The sequence below is a fragment of the Cryphonectria parasitica genome (assembly GCF_011745365.1).
Source record: "Cryphonectria parasitica EP155 unplaced genomic scaffold M406scaffold_3, whole genome shotgun sequence".
NCBI lineage: Eukaryota > Fungi > Ascomycota > Sordariomycetes > Diaporthales > Cryphonectriaceae > Cryphonectria > Cryphonectria parasitica.
The window spans coordinates 3,381,651-3,398,590 of NW_024468911.1; the positions used below are offsets into that span (position 1 = coordinate 3,381,651).

General features: G+C 53.5%; 6 protein-coding genes across 6 annotated transcripts; 3 read left to right on the forward strand and 3 right to left on the reverse strand.

Moving 5' to 3' along the window:
• Positions 1 to 1,661: 1,661 nt before the first annotated feature.
• M406DRAFT_345536 (Bromodomain-containing protein) lies at positions 1,662 to 3,322 on the reverse strand (the record flags this gene model as incomplete). The annotated part of the gene is made up of 3 exons (XM_040922095.1): positions 1,662 to 2,171; positions 2,278 to 3,169; positions 3,269 to 3,322. The coding sequence occupies 3 exons, from the start codon at positions 3,320 to 3,322 to the stop codon at positions 1,858 to 1,860; spliced, it is 1,260 nt and encodes a 419-aa protein (XP_040778590.1). The 3' UTR covers positions 1,662 to 1,857.
• Positions 3,323 to 4,666: 1,344 nt separating this feature from the next.
• Positions 4,667 to 5,128, forward strand: M406DRAFT_328700 (uncharacterized protein; the record flags this gene model as incomplete). The annotated part of the gene is made up of 1 exon (XM_040920359.1): positions 4,667 to 5,128. The coding sequence occupies one exon, from the start codon at positions 4,667 to 4,669 to the stop codon at positions 5,126 to 5,128; it is 462 nt and encodes a 153-aa protein (XP_040778591.1).
• Positions 5,129 to 5,463: 335 nt separating this feature from the next.
• M406DRAFT_252278 (putative multifunctional folic acid synthesis protein) lies at positions 5,464 to 7,135 on the reverse strand (the record flags this gene model as incomplete). The annotated part of the gene is made up of 4 exons (XM_040916828.1): positions 5,464 to 5,851; positions 5,903 to 6,508; positions 6,611 to 6,819; positions 6,929 to 7,135. 4 exons carry the CDS (start codon positions 7,133 to 7,135, stop codon positions 5,464 to 5,466), a joined length of 1,410 nt encoding a protein of 469 aa, XP_040778592.1.
• Positions 7,136 to 8,253: 1,118 nt separating this feature from the next.
• On the forward strand, positions 8,254 to 9,958 carry M406DRAFT_321644 (NPD-domain-containing protein). Its single transcript, XM_040919536.1, has 2 exons — positions 8,254 to 8,436; positions 8,524 to 9,958. Exons 1-2 carry the CDS (start codon positions 8,424 to 8,426, stop codon positions 9,642 to 9,644), a joined length of 1,134 nt encoding a protein of 377 aa, XP_040778593.1. The 5' UTR covers positions 8,254 to 8,423; the 3' UTR covers positions 9,645 to 9,958.
• A 347-nt stretch (positions 9,959 to 10,305) lies between these two features.
• Positions 10,306 to 12,066, reverse strand: M406DRAFT_338364 (ArfGap-domain-containing protein; the record flags this gene model as incomplete). The annotated part of the gene is made up of 5 exons (XM_040921340.1): positions 10,306 to 10,640; positions 10,721 to 11,439; positions 11,488 to 11,689; positions 11,761 to 11,896; positions 11,992 to 12,066. 5 exons carry the CDS (start codon positions 12,064 to 12,066, stop codon positions 10,306 to 10,308), a joined length of 1,467 nt encoding a protein of 488 aa, XP_040778594.1.
• Positions 12,067 to 12,519: 453 nt separating this feature from the next.
• M406DRAFT_355641 (TIM21-domain-containing protein) lies at positions 12,520 to 13,573 on the forward strand. The gene is made up of 4 exons (XM_040923216.1): positions 12,520 to 12,894; positions 12,997 to 13,181; positions 13,247 to 13,301; positions 13,363 to 13,573. The coding sequence occupies exons 1-4, from the start codon at positions 12,613 to 12,615 to the stop codon at positions 13,555 to 13,557; spliced, it is 717 nt and encodes a 238-aa protein (XP_040778595.1). The 5' UTR covers positions 12,520 to 12,612; the 3' UTR covers positions 13,558 to 13,573.
• The last annotated feature ends 3,367 nt before the right edge of the window (positions 13,574 to 16,940 follow it).

Consider the following 16,940-nt stretch of genomic DNA (forward strand, 5'->3'; position numbering starts at 1 on the left):
CCAAAACTTTACTCTCTCTTCTTTTATTCTCTCTCTCTCTCTCCTCTCTCTCCTCTCTTCCCTCTCTGTCTCCGCCCCCACATAGAACAGCGGACGACAGAAGGCCGGGCGATGGCCCACTTCCTCCCCCAAGCTAGGCGGCCCTCTTTTTCCCCTTTCCCTCTCTTTCTCACACACACACACACACACACACATATACACACATCTCTCTACTTAATTATTGTGTATTAGGCCCCCTGTCGCACCACGAGGAGAAAACGCGGAGACAATGCGGCGTCCTGCGAGTCATCGCCTCCGAGTGGATGATGCTGGTGATACCTGCGCGCCAGGAGAGCCTTTTGATGATACGCGCGTGCACATGACTTGGACTAGCTGACTGCTCAACCATGGCCTTCCCAACTCAGCTCAAAGGCCCCCCCCCCTCCCCCATTTGTACTGTATGCCATAACGGAGATGATGAACTCTGAAATCCCCCCCCCCCTCCCCCGCCCGCCTAAACTCTTTTTCTCTCTCCCAGCCTTTCCCCTCTCCGTGCAACTAGGATCTTCTCCATCATAAGAGAGGGTCAAGTGTGTACGAGTTGCTGAGTGGCAAGAGTATCAGCTTGTCCATCTGTCTATGAGCACTATTATGAGGGCTAAGATGGTCCTGGTATCATGAACTGAAGTCTGTCTGTCTGTCTGTGCAGCAGCAGACTAGTCAAGCCCCGCCCCCCCCCCCTGGATGAGCCGCATGGGATGGCGCTCTTTGTTCTCTCATCCTGTTTTTCCTTTCCCTTGCTTTCCCCATGTTCTTGTTTGGCGCTGGCAGGCTTGGCAAGGAAGTCAATGCTTCGTAGTCTCCCCGAAAAGAGGCCGTAAGTAGTATGATGTGGTTTTGACGCCACACTCAAAAAATGGGATCATGAGAGGCACAGTGAGAGCGAATAAAGTTCCGTCGTGATGAGGACCAGAGTCATAGATGAGACTGCGATATCCACCCTGGTTCGGGCTGCAGCGGCACGTCAACTGGTAGAAACTTAAATCATGGACAAGGCTGGGTCTGACACTCGTACAAATTACACTATTATTGCTATGACACGCACTCTGGTCAAATACCAAGACCGTGCCGTTTCTGGCCCTGGGGTCACTGTCGAAAGGAGTAAGTACAACCGAACAAGAAAGATAGAAATGAAACAGCAAACAAAAACACAAAAAAGGAGGACGCGCACAATCATGGTCTTGTGCAGAGTCGCTCATCGCCGTGGTCACCCTCTTTCAATAGTAAAACAAAAGTCAAATCATATCAATCTTCCTGCGTCTGCTAAGCGGAGAATCCTGGTGAATGTAAACATCTGCGTCTGCTCAAAGGAACCAGACACTGTCAGACTCCCAATCCTTCGCCATTTCGATGTGTGGTTTCTCGCTGGTGGCCTTCGCAACGAGGCGTGTCAGATGGCGAGGAATAATACGCGGGTTCCCTGTCAGTTCAGAGGTTGACGTATAATTACTGGCGTTGCCTGGTCCCCGAGGCTTATACTCGTTGTCCAAAGGTTCCCTGAACATATGACCACCATTCTATTAACACCTCATTTCTGCTAGAGGCCGCAGGAAAAAGCTCTGGGGCAGCATACCTGGGAAGGTCTTGTCCTACGCCCTTATAGCGTTGATGCTGCGGATGTTGGGGTGGCGCGGTACTGTCGTTACAGTATTTGTGATGTGGCCTGTCGATAACGCCAGGTGTCGGCGGAGAAGGTTTCTTATGCTCCTCTGCAATGGCTCTCGGCTGGCTGGTTATGGAGCACCAGCAGCGGGAGGAGGAGGAAGAATCATCATCTGCTGTATCATCCGACTGGCCAGGAGTTGGTAATGAGGGTCCCTAGTGCTCGTCGCTCCCCTCCATCTTCATGAGCCATTTGTTCATCTGGGAATACTTATCCATAAAGGTCTTCTCGAGTTTCTCGCAGGCAGCCCAGATGGTGTCGGTCGGCTTCCAGTAGGTCTTGCAGTTGGTGAAGATCTGTGTCATATCGCCCAGGAATTCTTCCTCACTGGTGTACTCGCTTGCGTCCATCTTGGCCTTCATGGTGGATAGGTCCATAGGCTTTGCGATCTTTTCAAAATAGTCAGGCACGTTGTCGACAACTGGGTCGACTGGATCTTTGAACGGGCCAACTAGCCGGGTCCAGAATCCTAGGAGGCAGGGAAGGAAAAGAAGGGAAAATCATGTTAGCTCTTATGTATCGCTTATTTGGCAGGCACATCATAGATGAGCAATGGCTGCTTGGTGTTGACGCACCTGGTCCTGAGAGCATACGGGCGAGCAGATCTTGACAGAACAGCAGCTTCTGCTCAGTTGTGAACTCTTGGGGCTCACCATTCGCAGCGACGTTAGAACGACGACGAGGCGCGGCTTTGACAACGGGCACTGCCTTGGTCTTGCGAGCGGCAGCCTTGGATGCTGGTCCGTTAGAAAACATTTCGGGGCGGCGCTGCTTCTTGGAGGACAAGGAAGCAGGGTCAGCCTCTTCCTCATCTTCCTGGTCGAGGTAATGCACTACCTTGCGCTGTTGCTGAGCGGGCGTGAAGGCGGCATGGGTACTGTTGCCTCCAAACTGGACAAGAGGTAAGGTGTCTGGCCTGCTCATGGCAAGTACCAGCTCACTAAGGACCTCCTGTGGCAGGGACTTGGCGAACTCGGCGTTGCCCTCAGATGACCGGACGTACTCAGCAGCCCACTCGAGAAGAAGCCTCCGCATGGACGACCCCTCTGGAGTGTCCTTCCAGACCTGTACGAGCAATGGAGCAGCGGGAATACGCTCCGTCGCCTGTCGAACATCCATCATGGCCTCGATTGTCTGATGGCAGAGACCCTCAATTTCCAGGGTGTGGCCCAGCTTCCAGACGCCCACCAAGACTTCATACGATGGCATGGGCGCATCGGCCGGGACGACCATGCCCGTGTACATGAAGTGCTGGGCGAAGCCAAAGACCTCCACAGAAGTGTCGTGAAGTTTGACGATGGACTCTATAGCATCTTCGCCCTGGTTGGCAAAGTGCTTGCGGTAGGAGGCCGACTTGGCGCAGAGGAAATCCTTTTGGATGGCAAAAGGCACCTCCTCAGGGCCGACCAGCGCAACGACGAACTGGGGGTGAGGCTCAAGCCACGAGAAGCGCGTAGGGTCGACATCCTTGGGGACTGTAGCAGCGACTGCTGCTGCTGGAGCGGTGGTCTGAGCGGAAGGGTTCTCAGCGGGAGGGGCCGAAGAGACTGCAGGAGCAGCAGCCACTGAAGGCGGTGCAGCCGATGAGAAGGGGGATTGTTGTTGCTGTTGGAAGCTCATTGTCTCGCTATTTCTTGTGATTGTGGTTGTATTTGGTTGTAGGTCTAATTGTTGTGCTGCTGAGATTAGTACTTATGTTGCGTGCTGGAGTATGTTCAGGGAGGGGGGGGGGGGGAATTAATGGGTGTGAAAACTGCAAGCTCAAAATTTTTGGTCTGCAAAGACGAACAGCTTGGTAGAAATACAAGAACAGAAGTAGACTCTGGTTCAAAGCATAATATTGACCAAGTGAATATCTGGTATTGATGAAGGAAAGACCTACCGTAATGGTTTTTGGATGTGGTCTTGAAGAATCTGGAAGGTCCTGTTGGGTGAGAATGCCCAGACCACAAAGAAAAGAAAGAAGGAAAACAGAAGAGTCAACCTCTGCCACAACAGCTTATACCATCAAGAATTTAATTGATAAGATCTTGGTAGCAGAAGGTCCAGCTATGAAGGTTTGGTGAATGTTCACTGAGATCAAGGGTTGAAAATGAGCGTGGGTGTGAGTTCAAGTCCTGAAAGTAACGTGAGTTGCGGATATCGATGAGCTGCAGCGTCCAAACTTTGAAAGTGAAATGCTCCCTGAGTGAATCAGAAGGGTAAGTGACATTGATGACTAATCTACGTGAGAGGAAGGTGCTGCTTTGCCCCACTTCTGGAGGGTATCGCTTGCACAGGTCCTCTTGACACTCCCCAACTCACCGCTTCAGTCAATTCATTTGTCTTGCAGCATCATCAATTTTTTGGTATTAACTTTATACTCATGATGTCTCAGCTTTTTATCCCAAATACAGTTAAGAAACCTGGCTTATTCAATCATTCCACCCACCAAGGCTGAGCTCAACACCCACCCCTCTTTCAATTTTTACACACAACCACACGCTAATGATCAACTAAATTCCCAGATGAGTTGTCTTGCACAGCCTACATATATGCATGGGCGCCTTCAATGCCCTATCATGTCGGTCCTGGATTGGTTCCAATACTCAGCCACTGGACATGCACAGCAGTAGACCTTGCCAAAGCGGGAGGAATGGTGCGAAGGATCCAACACTTTGCAAGAGAAGATTGTGTGGGCCTCACAGGCTGACATGCGCCAGGCGGCCTCACACGACTGATTAATGATATATATCTTCTTTTCTTTGGAGCCTTGACATCTCCCTTTCCACTTCTCATCATCAGGTCTGCATCCTAAATTTCAGCCAGCCATCCCAGAGAGACAAGGAGCAAAGAGAGGGGGAAAAAGACATTGCGTTGAATCTCTCCTCCATGGGTTCTGATACCTCTCGGCACTGTCCTGAAGCCAGCACCCCTGGACCCATCGAGCGTCAAGGGCCTAGTGTGCCTCCTGCACCTATCGCAATGGGCTTCCCGCCGCAGTCCCCTTTCCCCGCCCAGCACGAGCGCCTCCTCCTCGAGCTGCTTCCCCTCAAGAACAGCGATGCCTTCCGCAACTGGATCACCAGCCCCCTCGTCCAGGGCTCGTGGCGCGAGTTCTGCCACGACTTCCTGGCGCGCAACCAGTCGACCCCTGAGGCGGACAAGGATCTCGTCGCCAAGCAGGCCACGGATGCCATCCGCTCTAGGACGGCCAAGTATGTCGCCTACCACCCGGCCAAGAACGGTTGGACGGCTGAGGACCACCATATTCGGTTTATCGTGACCGTCGTCGAGGACAACCGCCTCAACGGTGGGATCTGGACCGATGTGGACCGGCACAGTAAACAACTTGCGATGGCGAGGGCTGTGTATGAGGTGCTGGGCTATCTGAGGGTGATGGCGGCTGTTGGGATGGATACAAGTCCACCGTCTTACGATGCTTGAGGAAAGGAGAGATGGAGAAGATCTTTGATAAATTTTAAATTCTAAATTTAAATTTTTTTTTTTTTTTTTTTTTTTTGCCCCAAGAAGAGGACGCTTAATCGCATTCGCATGTAATTAGTCGGTTCACCGAGGCTTCATCTTCTCATTCGAGCCAAGCCCACCGTGAATCTTTCGAATAGCTATCACCTTGTCAGAAAAGGCCAGCCCCCTTCACTCGTGTGCATAGCTGTCGATGGATGTTGGCAGCAGCAACAGTTGAACCTACCCATTGGGCTGCGGCAACAAGGTAGGCTACCGAGATCCTGTCCAATTGTACCAGGAATCGCAAAGAAATCTCAATACCTCCAGATGGCATCGCTCATCTTCACGACCTGCCCCATCTCCTTGACATCGTGCACCCGCACAACATCAGCGCCGCCCTCGACCGCCGCAGCAACGGTCGCCGCGGTACCCCAGATTCTCTCGGCCGGCCTCGCCACGCCCGTGACCTTGCCGATGAAGCTCTTCCTGCTCGAGCCGACCAGCCAGGGCAGGTTCTGCAGGCCGGGCCACTCCCTGAGCTCGCGCAGGCGCCGCAGGATGGTGAGGTTCTGCGCGCCCACCTTGGCAAAGCCCAGACCCGGGTCGAGGATGATCCGCCAGCGCCGGACACCTGCTGCCTCGGCGGCAGCGACGCGCTCGAGGAGCTCTTTGGCTATGGCGGGGACGAGGGCGTCATCGTCACTGTCGTCGTCGCGCGCGGTGCTGGACTCGTCATTATCGCTTGCGCCGGACGAGGAGGAGGAGCTGCTGCCCCCATAATCATTGAGGCTGCTCATCGTGGCCGGCGTACCGCGCATGTGCATCAGGCACACTGTCTTCCCCAGCCTCGCCATAGTGGGAAACATCTCCGGGTCCATGGCGCCAGCTGAGACGTCGTTGACGATATCCGCGCCCGCCTGGACCGCCGCCTCGGCCACACGTGCGCGGTACGTGTCGACGCTGATGAGAACATCCTCTGCTCCCGGCTGGGCGCGGATGAGCTTGATCGCGGGCACTACACGACTGAGCTCTTCATCTGCCGAGACCTCGGGGCGGCTAGGCGCCGTCGACTGACCGCCGACGTCGATCATGGTCGCGCCGGAAGCGATGAAGGTGCGGATGGTGTCGGCAAGCGAGGATGTGGCGTGCGTGCCGCCATCAGAGAAAGAATCGGGCGTCATATTCAGGATGGCCATGACATGTGTCTTGCGAGAGGGTTTCAAGGCCTGAAGGGGTGGTTGTGTGTGAGACAACGGAGTCAGGGTGGTAAGCGGTGGGCTGGAGGGCGGGAGCTCGTTCAGGTAGTCCTGAGTGAACTTCCAAGGGTTTTTTGGGAAGATGGCCTTGGTCGGGATGAGTCTGGTCCTCATGTGAGCCTATCAAGTACTTTCTCTCTCACTCACACACACACACACTCTCTCTCTCTCTCTCACAACTACACAGGAGTGGGTTGTTACTCACTCTGCAAGAGGACGAAGGACAAACTCCCTTTCCAGGATGCCAACGTGTGGGACCTTGAGCCTCTCATGGTTGACGGCCTCATCCTCGTAGAGCAGTATATCAAGGTCAATATTTCTCGGTCCTTTGTCGATGACCTTCTTCCGCCCCATAAGCCTCTCGATCTCCTGGAGCTGGTCCAGCAGTGCGAGTGGCTCCAACGTCGTCTCTACCTAAAACAAAAAGTAGTCTATGTAAGCCTACCTGACCCAGTCCAGGCTCATGATCGACATAGATACCTGAGAGGGAGAGGGGGAGAGAGAAAGGATATCCGTAACTTACCTCACAAGTCCCGTTGACGAAGCGGTCCTGGTCAGCATAGTACATGGGCTCAGTTTCCCACAAGCTGCTCGTCCTCTTCACCCTGATGCCCCTCGCGTCCATCTCACGGCAGGCCCGCTCGATCTCGGCGATCCGATCACCAAGGTTGCTCCCCAGGGCGATGTACGCCGTCCGAGCCGTCTTCTGTTTCGATTTCCCAGTAGCCATGTCGTCACTCGCTCTCTCAATTCGGATCTGTCTGGGAAAGGTATAACGTGTGAATTTCTTGGGATCCTCTTGGGAAAGTCGCCGAGGGCCTGAGGAGAAGGGTTTTCTGAGGTGGTGGATGATGACTACCGCAGCAGTGCCTGAGAGCCGGGTCTGGACTGTTGCTGGTCTTGCAGCTGCATGGTGGAGGGATCTGGAGCCGAAGGAGCGTAGTAGCAGCAGATGACTACTCCTCATTGCCGTTTTCGATGATCAGAAAAAAAACTCGAAAAGGAATTATATCAGGACACAAAAAAAAAAAAAAAAAAAAAAAAAAAAAGGCTCCGGTGAGGCCAGGGGTTCAGTTTAGGCTTGTCAGGGTCCAGCAGGGCTAGCGTAGGGTCAGCTCTCCCCAGCGATGGGGTTCGGGTGGTAGGCTCCATGGATGGACTTATTTTTTCTTTGGTGGTAGCAAGTTGTTGGTGGAACCTGGTTGCAAGCTACTGAGACTCCTGGGGCGCTGAGGTAGGGAGCAGCCCGCTAAGCACCCGCAGTAAAGAGGCGGGTATTAGCGGGGCATTCACTGACTGATCTGAAGACTGCTGTGGTGTTTCTCTCCATACTTTCTTAATAATTTGATGAAATAGAAAAAACGACATTTTAATGCTATGGTAAACTAATATGAAAATTGATGTAGCATTAAATACTACTTGAAGCATTTATTCATATATGTAGCAGGCCAATCCACCCCAAACATCTGACACGCCTTCTACAAGGAGGCTGGTCATGTTACTTGCTAAGGAATATCGTTGCCAACTGTGACTTATTGTTGTTACCTCGGCACGCCCTGCGGTGAACTAACCAAACAGCCTTCCCACCAAAGAGTGTAACAAATATTTGGGGAAGTTCTGATGCAGACATATAACGGCTGATAGTTTGGCCCGGCGCTCAGGTCATGCATGAGCCCAGTGGCCCACACCACTAAACCACCTACGTAGTAACGTCGATCCGCCGACTGCCTCGGCTCGCTCTCCACACTCTCGCGTCCCGCCCGCATGTGTAGTAAACCGAGAGAGGGTCGTTGCATCCCCAGCTTTCCCCGGATTCCCTTTCTCTGGTTTGAAAACGAAGAAAAGGGTGGCTCCTTGTACTTTTTGATTTTGTTCTTCTTCTCTTCCATTTCTTCCCATTTCTGCAGCCTTTGAGGATATTGTTTTACATACCCATTGCTTTGCTCAACTACCATCAGCTCAGAATCACATCTCTTCATCTTCCGATCGCAAAACAACAACCAGCATCAACCGTCAAGATGGCCTCACCACGTAAGTTTCTTTTCTCGCTTGTCCTCCTCCTCCTCCTCCTCCAGTCTCGAGTTAAAGCCACTGACACTTTGCCTCCAACCCAAACAGAGAAGATCCGCACCCCGATCACCGATCTGTTCAAGATCAACCACCCCGTCCTCCTCGCCGGCATGAACGTAGCCGCGGGCCCCAAGCTCGCCGCAGCCGTGACCAACGCTGGCGGCCTCGGCGTCATCGGCGGCGTCAACTACACGCCAGACATGCTCCGTGACCAGATCGCCGAGCTCAAGTCCTACCTGACCGACAAGAGCGCCCCCTTCGGCGTCGACCTCCTGCTGCCCCAGGTCGGCGGCAGCGCCCGCAAGACCAACTACGACTACACCAAGGGCAAGCTGGACCAGCTGATCGACATTGTCATCGAGGAGAAGGCGAGCCTCTTTGTGAGCGCCGTCGGCGTCCCCCCTCGCCACGTCGTCGAGAAGCTGCACAAGAACGGGATCCTGTACATGAACATGATCGGCCATCCCAAGCACGTCAAGAAGTGCCTGGACCTCGGCTGCGACATCATCTGCGCCCAGGGCGGCGAGGGCGGCGGCCACACCGGCGACGTCGCCACCACCATCCTGATCCCCGCCGTCGTCGACGCCGTCAAGGGCCACAAGAGCCCCCTCACAGGCCTGCCCGTCCAGGTCATCGCCGCAGGCGGCATCCACAACGGCAACCTGCTCGCCGCCAGCCTGATGATGGGTGCCTCCGCCGTCTGGGTCGGCACCCGCTTCGTCCTCTCCGACGAGGCCGGCGCCCCGGACTCCCACAAGGAGGCCGTCCGCACCGCCAGCTTCGACGACACCATCCGCACCCTCATCTTCACCGGCCGCCCCCTGCGCGTGCGCAAGAACCCCTACATTACCCACTGGGAGACCGAGCGCCAGCAGGAGATCAAGGACCTGACCGCCAAGGGCGTCCTGCCCTACGAGGCCGACCTCGACAAGGTCATGAGCGGCGAGCTGACCCAGCCGCCCAAGGGCATGGAGGTCCCCGGTGCCGCCGATGGCGAGGTCGACATCGACGAGCTGATGGACCAGTTCCGCCCCTTCCTGATGGGCGCCGCCGCCGCCGTGTGTAACGAGAAGAAGAGCGCCAAGGCCATTGTTGATGAATTCGTGGACGACGCTGCTGCCTCCTTGCAGAGGGGCGCCCAGCTGGTCAAGACCTCGTCCAAGTTGTGAAATATGATGAAGATTTTGTCAAAAGTGTGAATTAGCCTTGCGATAGTTTTGTGTTTTTTTTTTTTGTTTTTTTTCTATTTCTACATGTCGACCTAGCTCAGGCGTGGACTGCGGAGGGGCTGTTAAGCTCGAGAGTAGCTGAGATGCTGAGTTGCTGCATGACACGGTTTACTCTTTGATAGGGTTACGACATCAGAAGGCGTTACATTGGGACAGGTCGGCAAGAATCTCTTTTTCTTCATACAGCCTGTAGATGTGGATGATGATAAATATACTGCCATTTCTGTTTTAACAAAAAAAAATCATAATGTACCAAAGTCGATGATCGATACCGTTTTCCTTGCCCCGACGCGACTCGTCTAAGAGTAGCCAATCTAGCGCCACGTCTCATCGTAACCACATCAAGAACGACGACTGCTGTGTTTTGTTGTTGAGTTTTTCTTTTTCTTTTTGCGCGCCGTATGATGGCAGGATCGATAATTTTCTCTCTTCCCTCTTCTTTTCCCACCCTTCGTCCCCCAGATCCGTTGCGGCCCCAAGCATGGCTCATGATCATTCCCCATAACTTGTGCGCGCCCGCCACATTAAGGAGTGAAGCAAAGGTTATTCTATTGGAAAGTGTGTGTGTATGTGTGCTGCGTGACGGCTGGATGGGATTCGCTCAGCTGCCCAGGTAGCTCCGGATGGCACCCTGCAGCTTGCTAGCACCGTCGCCGAGGACCTGTTGTAGGTTTTCCAGGTCGTCGCCAGCCGTGATACCGAACTTGCGGATGAAGTCCTTGGCGGCACTCTCGAGGTCGCCATACTCCTCCGTCTGCTCCTCATCGGGGCGTCCAAAGTAGGCATTGGACGAGATGGCTGAGGCGCCCTCGAAACCTTGCAGGCGCGTCTTGGCCTCGGCTTGCGCGTTTGGATCGTACGAGCCCTTGCCGAAGAACTCGTCGGATGAGATGCTCTTTTGGTTGCCAAATTTGCTTCGCGCGTATTTCTCCTCATCTGATCACCGGAGAGGTCAGTAAGCCAAATCACATTCATTGTCCCAGCAGGCAAAAACAAAGAAAATGGTCAGAACGCACCAGTCTCGGGGGCAGCCTTGATCGGCCCAACAGACCCGAAGCCACCGGTGCCAGTCTGCTTCTTGGCCGCCGCCGCAGCCTTGTTGGCACCAATTTGGCCAAAACCTAGCCGGCCCATTCCCATACCGAGTCGCTCCACCTCGGAAGCCGACTTCTCCCGCGTGTGAGATGCAGAACCGTAGCCTCCGCGCGGCGGGCTGACAGGGGTTGGGGAGACAATGCTGGTGCTGGACTCGGCAGCCGCCTTCTTGGCCTCGGCCTCCTCCTCGTCGGGATTGTAGCCCAGCTTCTCGATGCGCTCTGCTTCCTCCTTTGCCTTCTTCTCCGCCTCGTCAAAGTCAATGTCGGCAGCTGCGACAACCTTCTTGGCGCCCAACTTGCTGCCGGCCTTCTTGGCGCCCAGCACGCTCGTCTTCTTAGCTCCAGTCGACGTCTTCTTGAGCGCGGATGAGTGTGTTATGCGAGCAGCAGCAGGCTTTGGTGGTTCGCCAGCTGCGGGCGAAGTGGCACGGGCACCGCCATTTTCTCCGCCGGCCTTGAGGAAAGGAGACGCAGTGCGGCTGATGACTGGCGGGGTCGCGGTTCGGGAAACTGGCGGCGTGGGCTTCTTGATAGCGGGCTTGTCCCAGGATGAAAAGAAGTCGTCATCGGGCTCTCCAGCCGGGGTGGATGTACCGTCGGCCGACTCGCCGTCAGTGATAACGACCTCAGTCGGGTAACTAGAAGCCCCTCAGTCAGTAAGAGAAAGATGTGGAGACTCGTGTCACGGCGCATCGTTAACGTACTCCAGGGCATCCTTAGCGGCCCGTCTTTTGAGCTCGTCCTTGTACTTGGTCGCCGCGTTGGACTGGTACTTGGTCTTGGGGTCTTTGCTGTTCAGCGCGGCGGTACCGCCATTGGACTGAAAGAACTTGGTGGCAGATTCGTTGCCGCCAACCTTCATGATACGGAGCTGGTCCCATTGCCACTCTTTTGATAGTAATCATGCCGTCAGCGCGAGATCGGTACACCATGTAGAGTCGCGCAACGAACACACTTACGGTCAAGGTTGGTCGACCGCACAAAGGAGATGTGGACGCCAAGGTTTCGATGGTTGGAGGAGCAGTCGAGGCAGAGGTAGATGCCGAAGGGCACCGAGGTCCATGTTGGGTTTTTCTGGCCGCAATCGAAACAGATCTGCCGGGGCGAGGACTGTCAGTAATCAGAGCCCCTGAGAGAGCCGCGCAGCTGGTTGTCTGTTCCTGCGCGCGCCGTGCATGAATTGTACCAACCTTGTTTGCTGGCTTGGTCTTGAGCTTCTCGAAGATCTTTAGCGACTGCTGCTTGGAGGCGAGCGCGGCACTCATCTTGACGGCGTGGGCCACGAGCTCCTAAATGATCGGGTTCGAAGGGAAGAGGGAAAGTGAGGGCAAATGCGAACGATTCAAGAATTTGGTCTGGAATAGCTGACTTGGTGTCGTGTGGGATCTGCAGAGGCGCAAATTACGTGGGTGTCCAGGTGTTTAAGGGGGGAGGCGATACACCAGATGCGTGCAGTGGAAACGGACAGCGCGACGAATTAATTCCAGCCGGCGAGAGTGAAGTCCAACCGAGACCCGCCCTTGAGACCGTCGCCAGGAGAGAGGCTCTCCCTCTGTGGCTGCGGTGTCTTCAAGCAATCTGACTAAGCCAAGATGAGGCTAGCACCTGATCCCCACACTAAAAAGAGTATCAAGAAAAGAAGCAGCAGTTAACAACCAACCTTGATCAGAGGTTCCAAACTTCAAGCCTCGACATCGATTTTTTCTTCTTCTCACAAGCCTTCTCACTTCTGGTATTACACAAACAGATATCCTGTCTCTCCATCCCTCTTTTCATTGCTGCTGAGCGATTGAGATGTCGCTGCCGCCAGGATGAGATCAGTCTTGCCCGTGTCAGCCCTGCGGCCGGCCAAAACACTCACCAATTGTCATCCTCACCTGGTCGCTGCCCACCTATTCCAAAGAAGATATTATGCCAGCACAGGAGGTTCGAATTCAGGGGCGTCATCAGCCAGCTCGAAACGCCGTGCAGTGACCCCTTTCAACGATGACGGCCATGTTCCCTGGACCGACCTTTCCGGGGCTGAGAAGACCGCACGGGCAGCCCAGCAGACATTCAACTTTGGTTTCATCATTGTTGGTGTGGTTCTCACGGTATGATTACCTTTTGTTCTTCTTTTTCTTCTGGGTTGGAATAGAGCCTTCCTCTTTGGTATCTTCGCTGTATGGGAGCTGATGAAGACGAAAAAAACCCAGGGTGGCGTGGGTTACTTCCTCTGGACCGAGGTGTTTAGCACTGAGAGCAAGGTGACATATTTCAACCGTGCTGTGAATCGGATCAAGAGTGACCGTCGATGTTTGGAGCTTCTTGGAGACAGCAAGAAGATCACGGCCCATGGCGAAGAGACATATAACAAGTGGAGGAGGGCCCGGCCAATCTCGTCAGTTTGATGACACACAAGCTTTCTTTTTCAGTCAAAAGCCGGCATGTGCTGAACAGAAACAGGTCTACAGAGAGGACGGATCAGCAAGGAAACCACCATCTCATCATGCAGTTCTATGTGAGTTTTTACGGACCTTTTCTGTGTGGTTGCTGGGATAGAAGCTGATGGGCAAGGACAGGTCGAGGGCCCGCTGAACAGGGGATCAGTGCATATTCACCTGATTAAACACGTGGGCCATGGCGAGTATGAGTACAAGTATTTCTACGTAGATATCAGGGGTCAGCAGAGGATCTATCTCGAGAACGACAGTGCCAGCTCTCAGCAAGGCGGTGGAGGGAAAGGCACCAAGCTCTTTGGCATCAAGTGGAGCTGAATTGCGACACATCGAGTTCGATATAGTCGAGCGTTTACAAGACCCCATGGTTTTCATCAAGAACATGGCGGTCAACTCGCAAGATACCAACTTTTCGTGTTATTCTCGCATTACTGTCCAGCCTCGTTCCCATCATTGTCAATCGAAAGTCTCAAACACAACGTCTTCTATACAGAATACATTTGAGGAATCTTGCGTCGCTGAGGCCGGACGACGCATGGCCCCGATCTTTCATCGTGAATTAAGGAACACATACGTCTTTCCTTCGACCCTCCACACCCAAATGTCTTGTAGGTTGCGTGTAGACGCTGATCCGAGCCAGCAATGCATCTCACGGTACTCTGTCGCTATGAGCCCCGTCCTCAGATTCCGGGCACAAGCGCGCAGCCATGTGACTTTTGTTCTTAAATTGATACCAGCCACCCTTTTGCCTTCGTTAGGCAATGTGCACTTTTTGATGTGCAAGAATGGCTGCTGTGATCTGAAGAGCGGCCGGACAGTAACAACATCGACCAACATATCCATGGGAGATGTAGGCGCTGTCACGAGCGATGAGGAAGTCGGACCTTTTTATGTCGACAGAGAATGTATCTCGGTCTCCGAATCCGGCTGCATCTTTATAGACATCGTATGTATGTAGGGAATCGTTCAGATTGTTTTGTGTCTAGGAAGTAGGCAAGATCTGCTCAACCCAGTCCATGGGAATATTGTTCCTGCCCGAATGGACATGGAGGTATCGGTGCCTTATTGAACATAATCTCAGCTGGTATACATCGCTGAAAGGGCTTCTGGTCAGGCTCATCTTCTGTCAGACCTGGAACTAGATGTGTTTGTCTAGGTAATTCCGTAGACACGAGACCAGTATCATAGGAGACCTGCTAGGAGGCCCCATGGGGTCCCAAAATTGCACGCATGATGTGCATGAACACCAAGGAGCTCAACGACCATTTCGACCGAGATGTAAATTATCCAGACCAGTAATCGTACAGGTCTCCGGTGCTTACAAACAGCCAAGAGCCCACGCGAATATTCTCTCATCGTGCACCACGTACAAGGCTCCTTTCCTCTGGCGGGATCAAAATATCTCCAATCGTTCCAGCAGGGCCAGATGGTTCTCTAACACCCACTACAGTACACCAGCCTTCGTGGCAGCAACAGGTCCCCAGTATCAAGCTCGCGAGATAATCACACAATGGATGTTCCTCCAGCACGCAGAGCAAACGGACTTGATCCATCTCTCTCTCTCTCCTCCCCCTCCCCCCCCTCCTATCAGAGTCACACCGAGCCAACTCCACGACCCTTCGCCATGGTACGGGTAATTGGCGTGAAGTTTATTTGTATAGTGTTGCTACGCCATCTTATCTAGACGAGATGCATTAGATAACCTTGTTCCGGGAGTTCCTCATGCTACAATAGTGACTTGTTTTCCTAGTGTGGTAGGATATACAATGGCCTAATACACGGGTGGATGAAGACATCTGAAACATCTACAAAATTAGAATGCTCGTAGCTTTGATATTGATGAGCAGCAACATGAGGCAGACAGCTGACGGACCGCAGGATGAGGCTTCCAGGCGATGGACGCATCGATCGCTGCTGAGGAGGCATTGGCACCAATCCCACGAAGAGCATCAAACCCCCACCCCTCCTCCTCTTCCATTACCTAATCATAAGATACAGAGATTACTTGTTGTAGTACCTCTTACTCGAATCAGTCTGGCCAGACTGTCCTAAGCGAGTGTCCCCCCCAACCCTCTGAGGCCCAATGAACTAAGGCAACGATGGGACGATCCGTCGCCATAGAAGGAAGGAAAGAAAAAACAGACTGGAAGAAACTATGGGACTTTCAGCAGTTGCGCATGCACAAACCCTGCACGTCCTTCCCATCGTTTGACCATGGCGCCTTTTCAACAGGCTGTAGCCTGCCGTTTGGTCAGTCACCTAAGGGCAAAAAAAGAGGTATGCATGACTGATGAGGCAGCCTTCAAGTCTCTTGAGGGTTGCTTTTTTCCCCCTCCCTGCAGACGGTGAGCCAATCGGTCCTTCTGGTGCCTGTGGGCCACAGGTACGGTTGCAGATATATAACCAAGAAATTCTGTTTTCTATTGTTGTATTGCTAAGGGAGGCTGCATATGTGGCGCAAGCCCAGCGTCAGGCTGGAGGGTGAATGCCGTCCCGCAATGCCGTCTGCCGTGTGAATATCTCGGATCCAGTACATACATGCCTCCGAGTTAGCAACTTGCTGGACTGAGAGATGTTCCTCGGTATACTGTACCATTGGATCCCCAGCCCATGCATATTCATTTCCTCGAAATCTGCTGAACGGTGGCAATATGAAGTCCCGCGCCAGTAGGAGCAGCGCAGGCAGAAAAGGCAAATGTTCTACCTTGTCTAATCGGTGGCGGGAACCAGGAGCAAGCCTTGGCGGTTCCGATGGATGATGATGGCCATTTTGACATGGTAGGACATGCAGGAATCTAGGCACTAATGACTCTCTCGACTCTTGACCGCTCAATGGGCCCAGAAACACCGAAAGGCAAGGTACTGCAAGAGGCGATTAAGACATGCACAAGCATTGACCAGTCTGTCGGAGTAGACCGGGGATTGAGGGGACAGACGCGATCTGGGGTGCGTATTGATGCGGGGGATTCTCCGTCAACACGTCAGACATCACCCCATGGGCAGATGCAGGTGGGCCGGCCGCCCGAGGAGATGCTCAACACGACACGACCCCTCATGCAACACACCCAAGTTGTTGTGTATACAACCACATCCCTACATCAGTCCTACCTGGACAACGTAGAGATTCCAGCTTGTCCAAGTGGTAGTGACCCGGCAATACTTTCCCTCTGATACTTGCATCATGAGGTATGATCGTTCTCTCGACGGGCCGCGCTTGAGAGCAATGGTAAAGGTATGACCGATCGCAGCAGGACAATGTGTGAGGCTCTCGCTTTCACATGCGTCAGAAACAACGTCCCCGGATGGCCAAGCCGATACACCGGTTAGCCGTCTCAAAGCCTCAGATGTGTTCAAAGAAGGTATAGCTTGAACATCTCCAATCATGGACGTATATATGCCGGCTGTTTCTCCAAAAAAAAAAAAAAAAAAAAAAAACCAATGCAGCCGGAAGCAACAAAATGAGGACAGGGAGATGGAGGGGCGGGCGGGCGGCACTGGCCTGCATTTCCGCTGCAAGTCATCCTTGTAATGATGGTCGAGAGCGTTGCAAATTGGACGCACTTACTGCCGACCCCCCTCCTAAGCCAATTTATGGGGGAAAGGAGAGCCGATGAGCCCATGAATGAGGAGAAATTACATGCAGCATGATCGAGATAGTCACTTGGGATGCTCAGAATTTCAAATTGTGAAGGCCGACAACA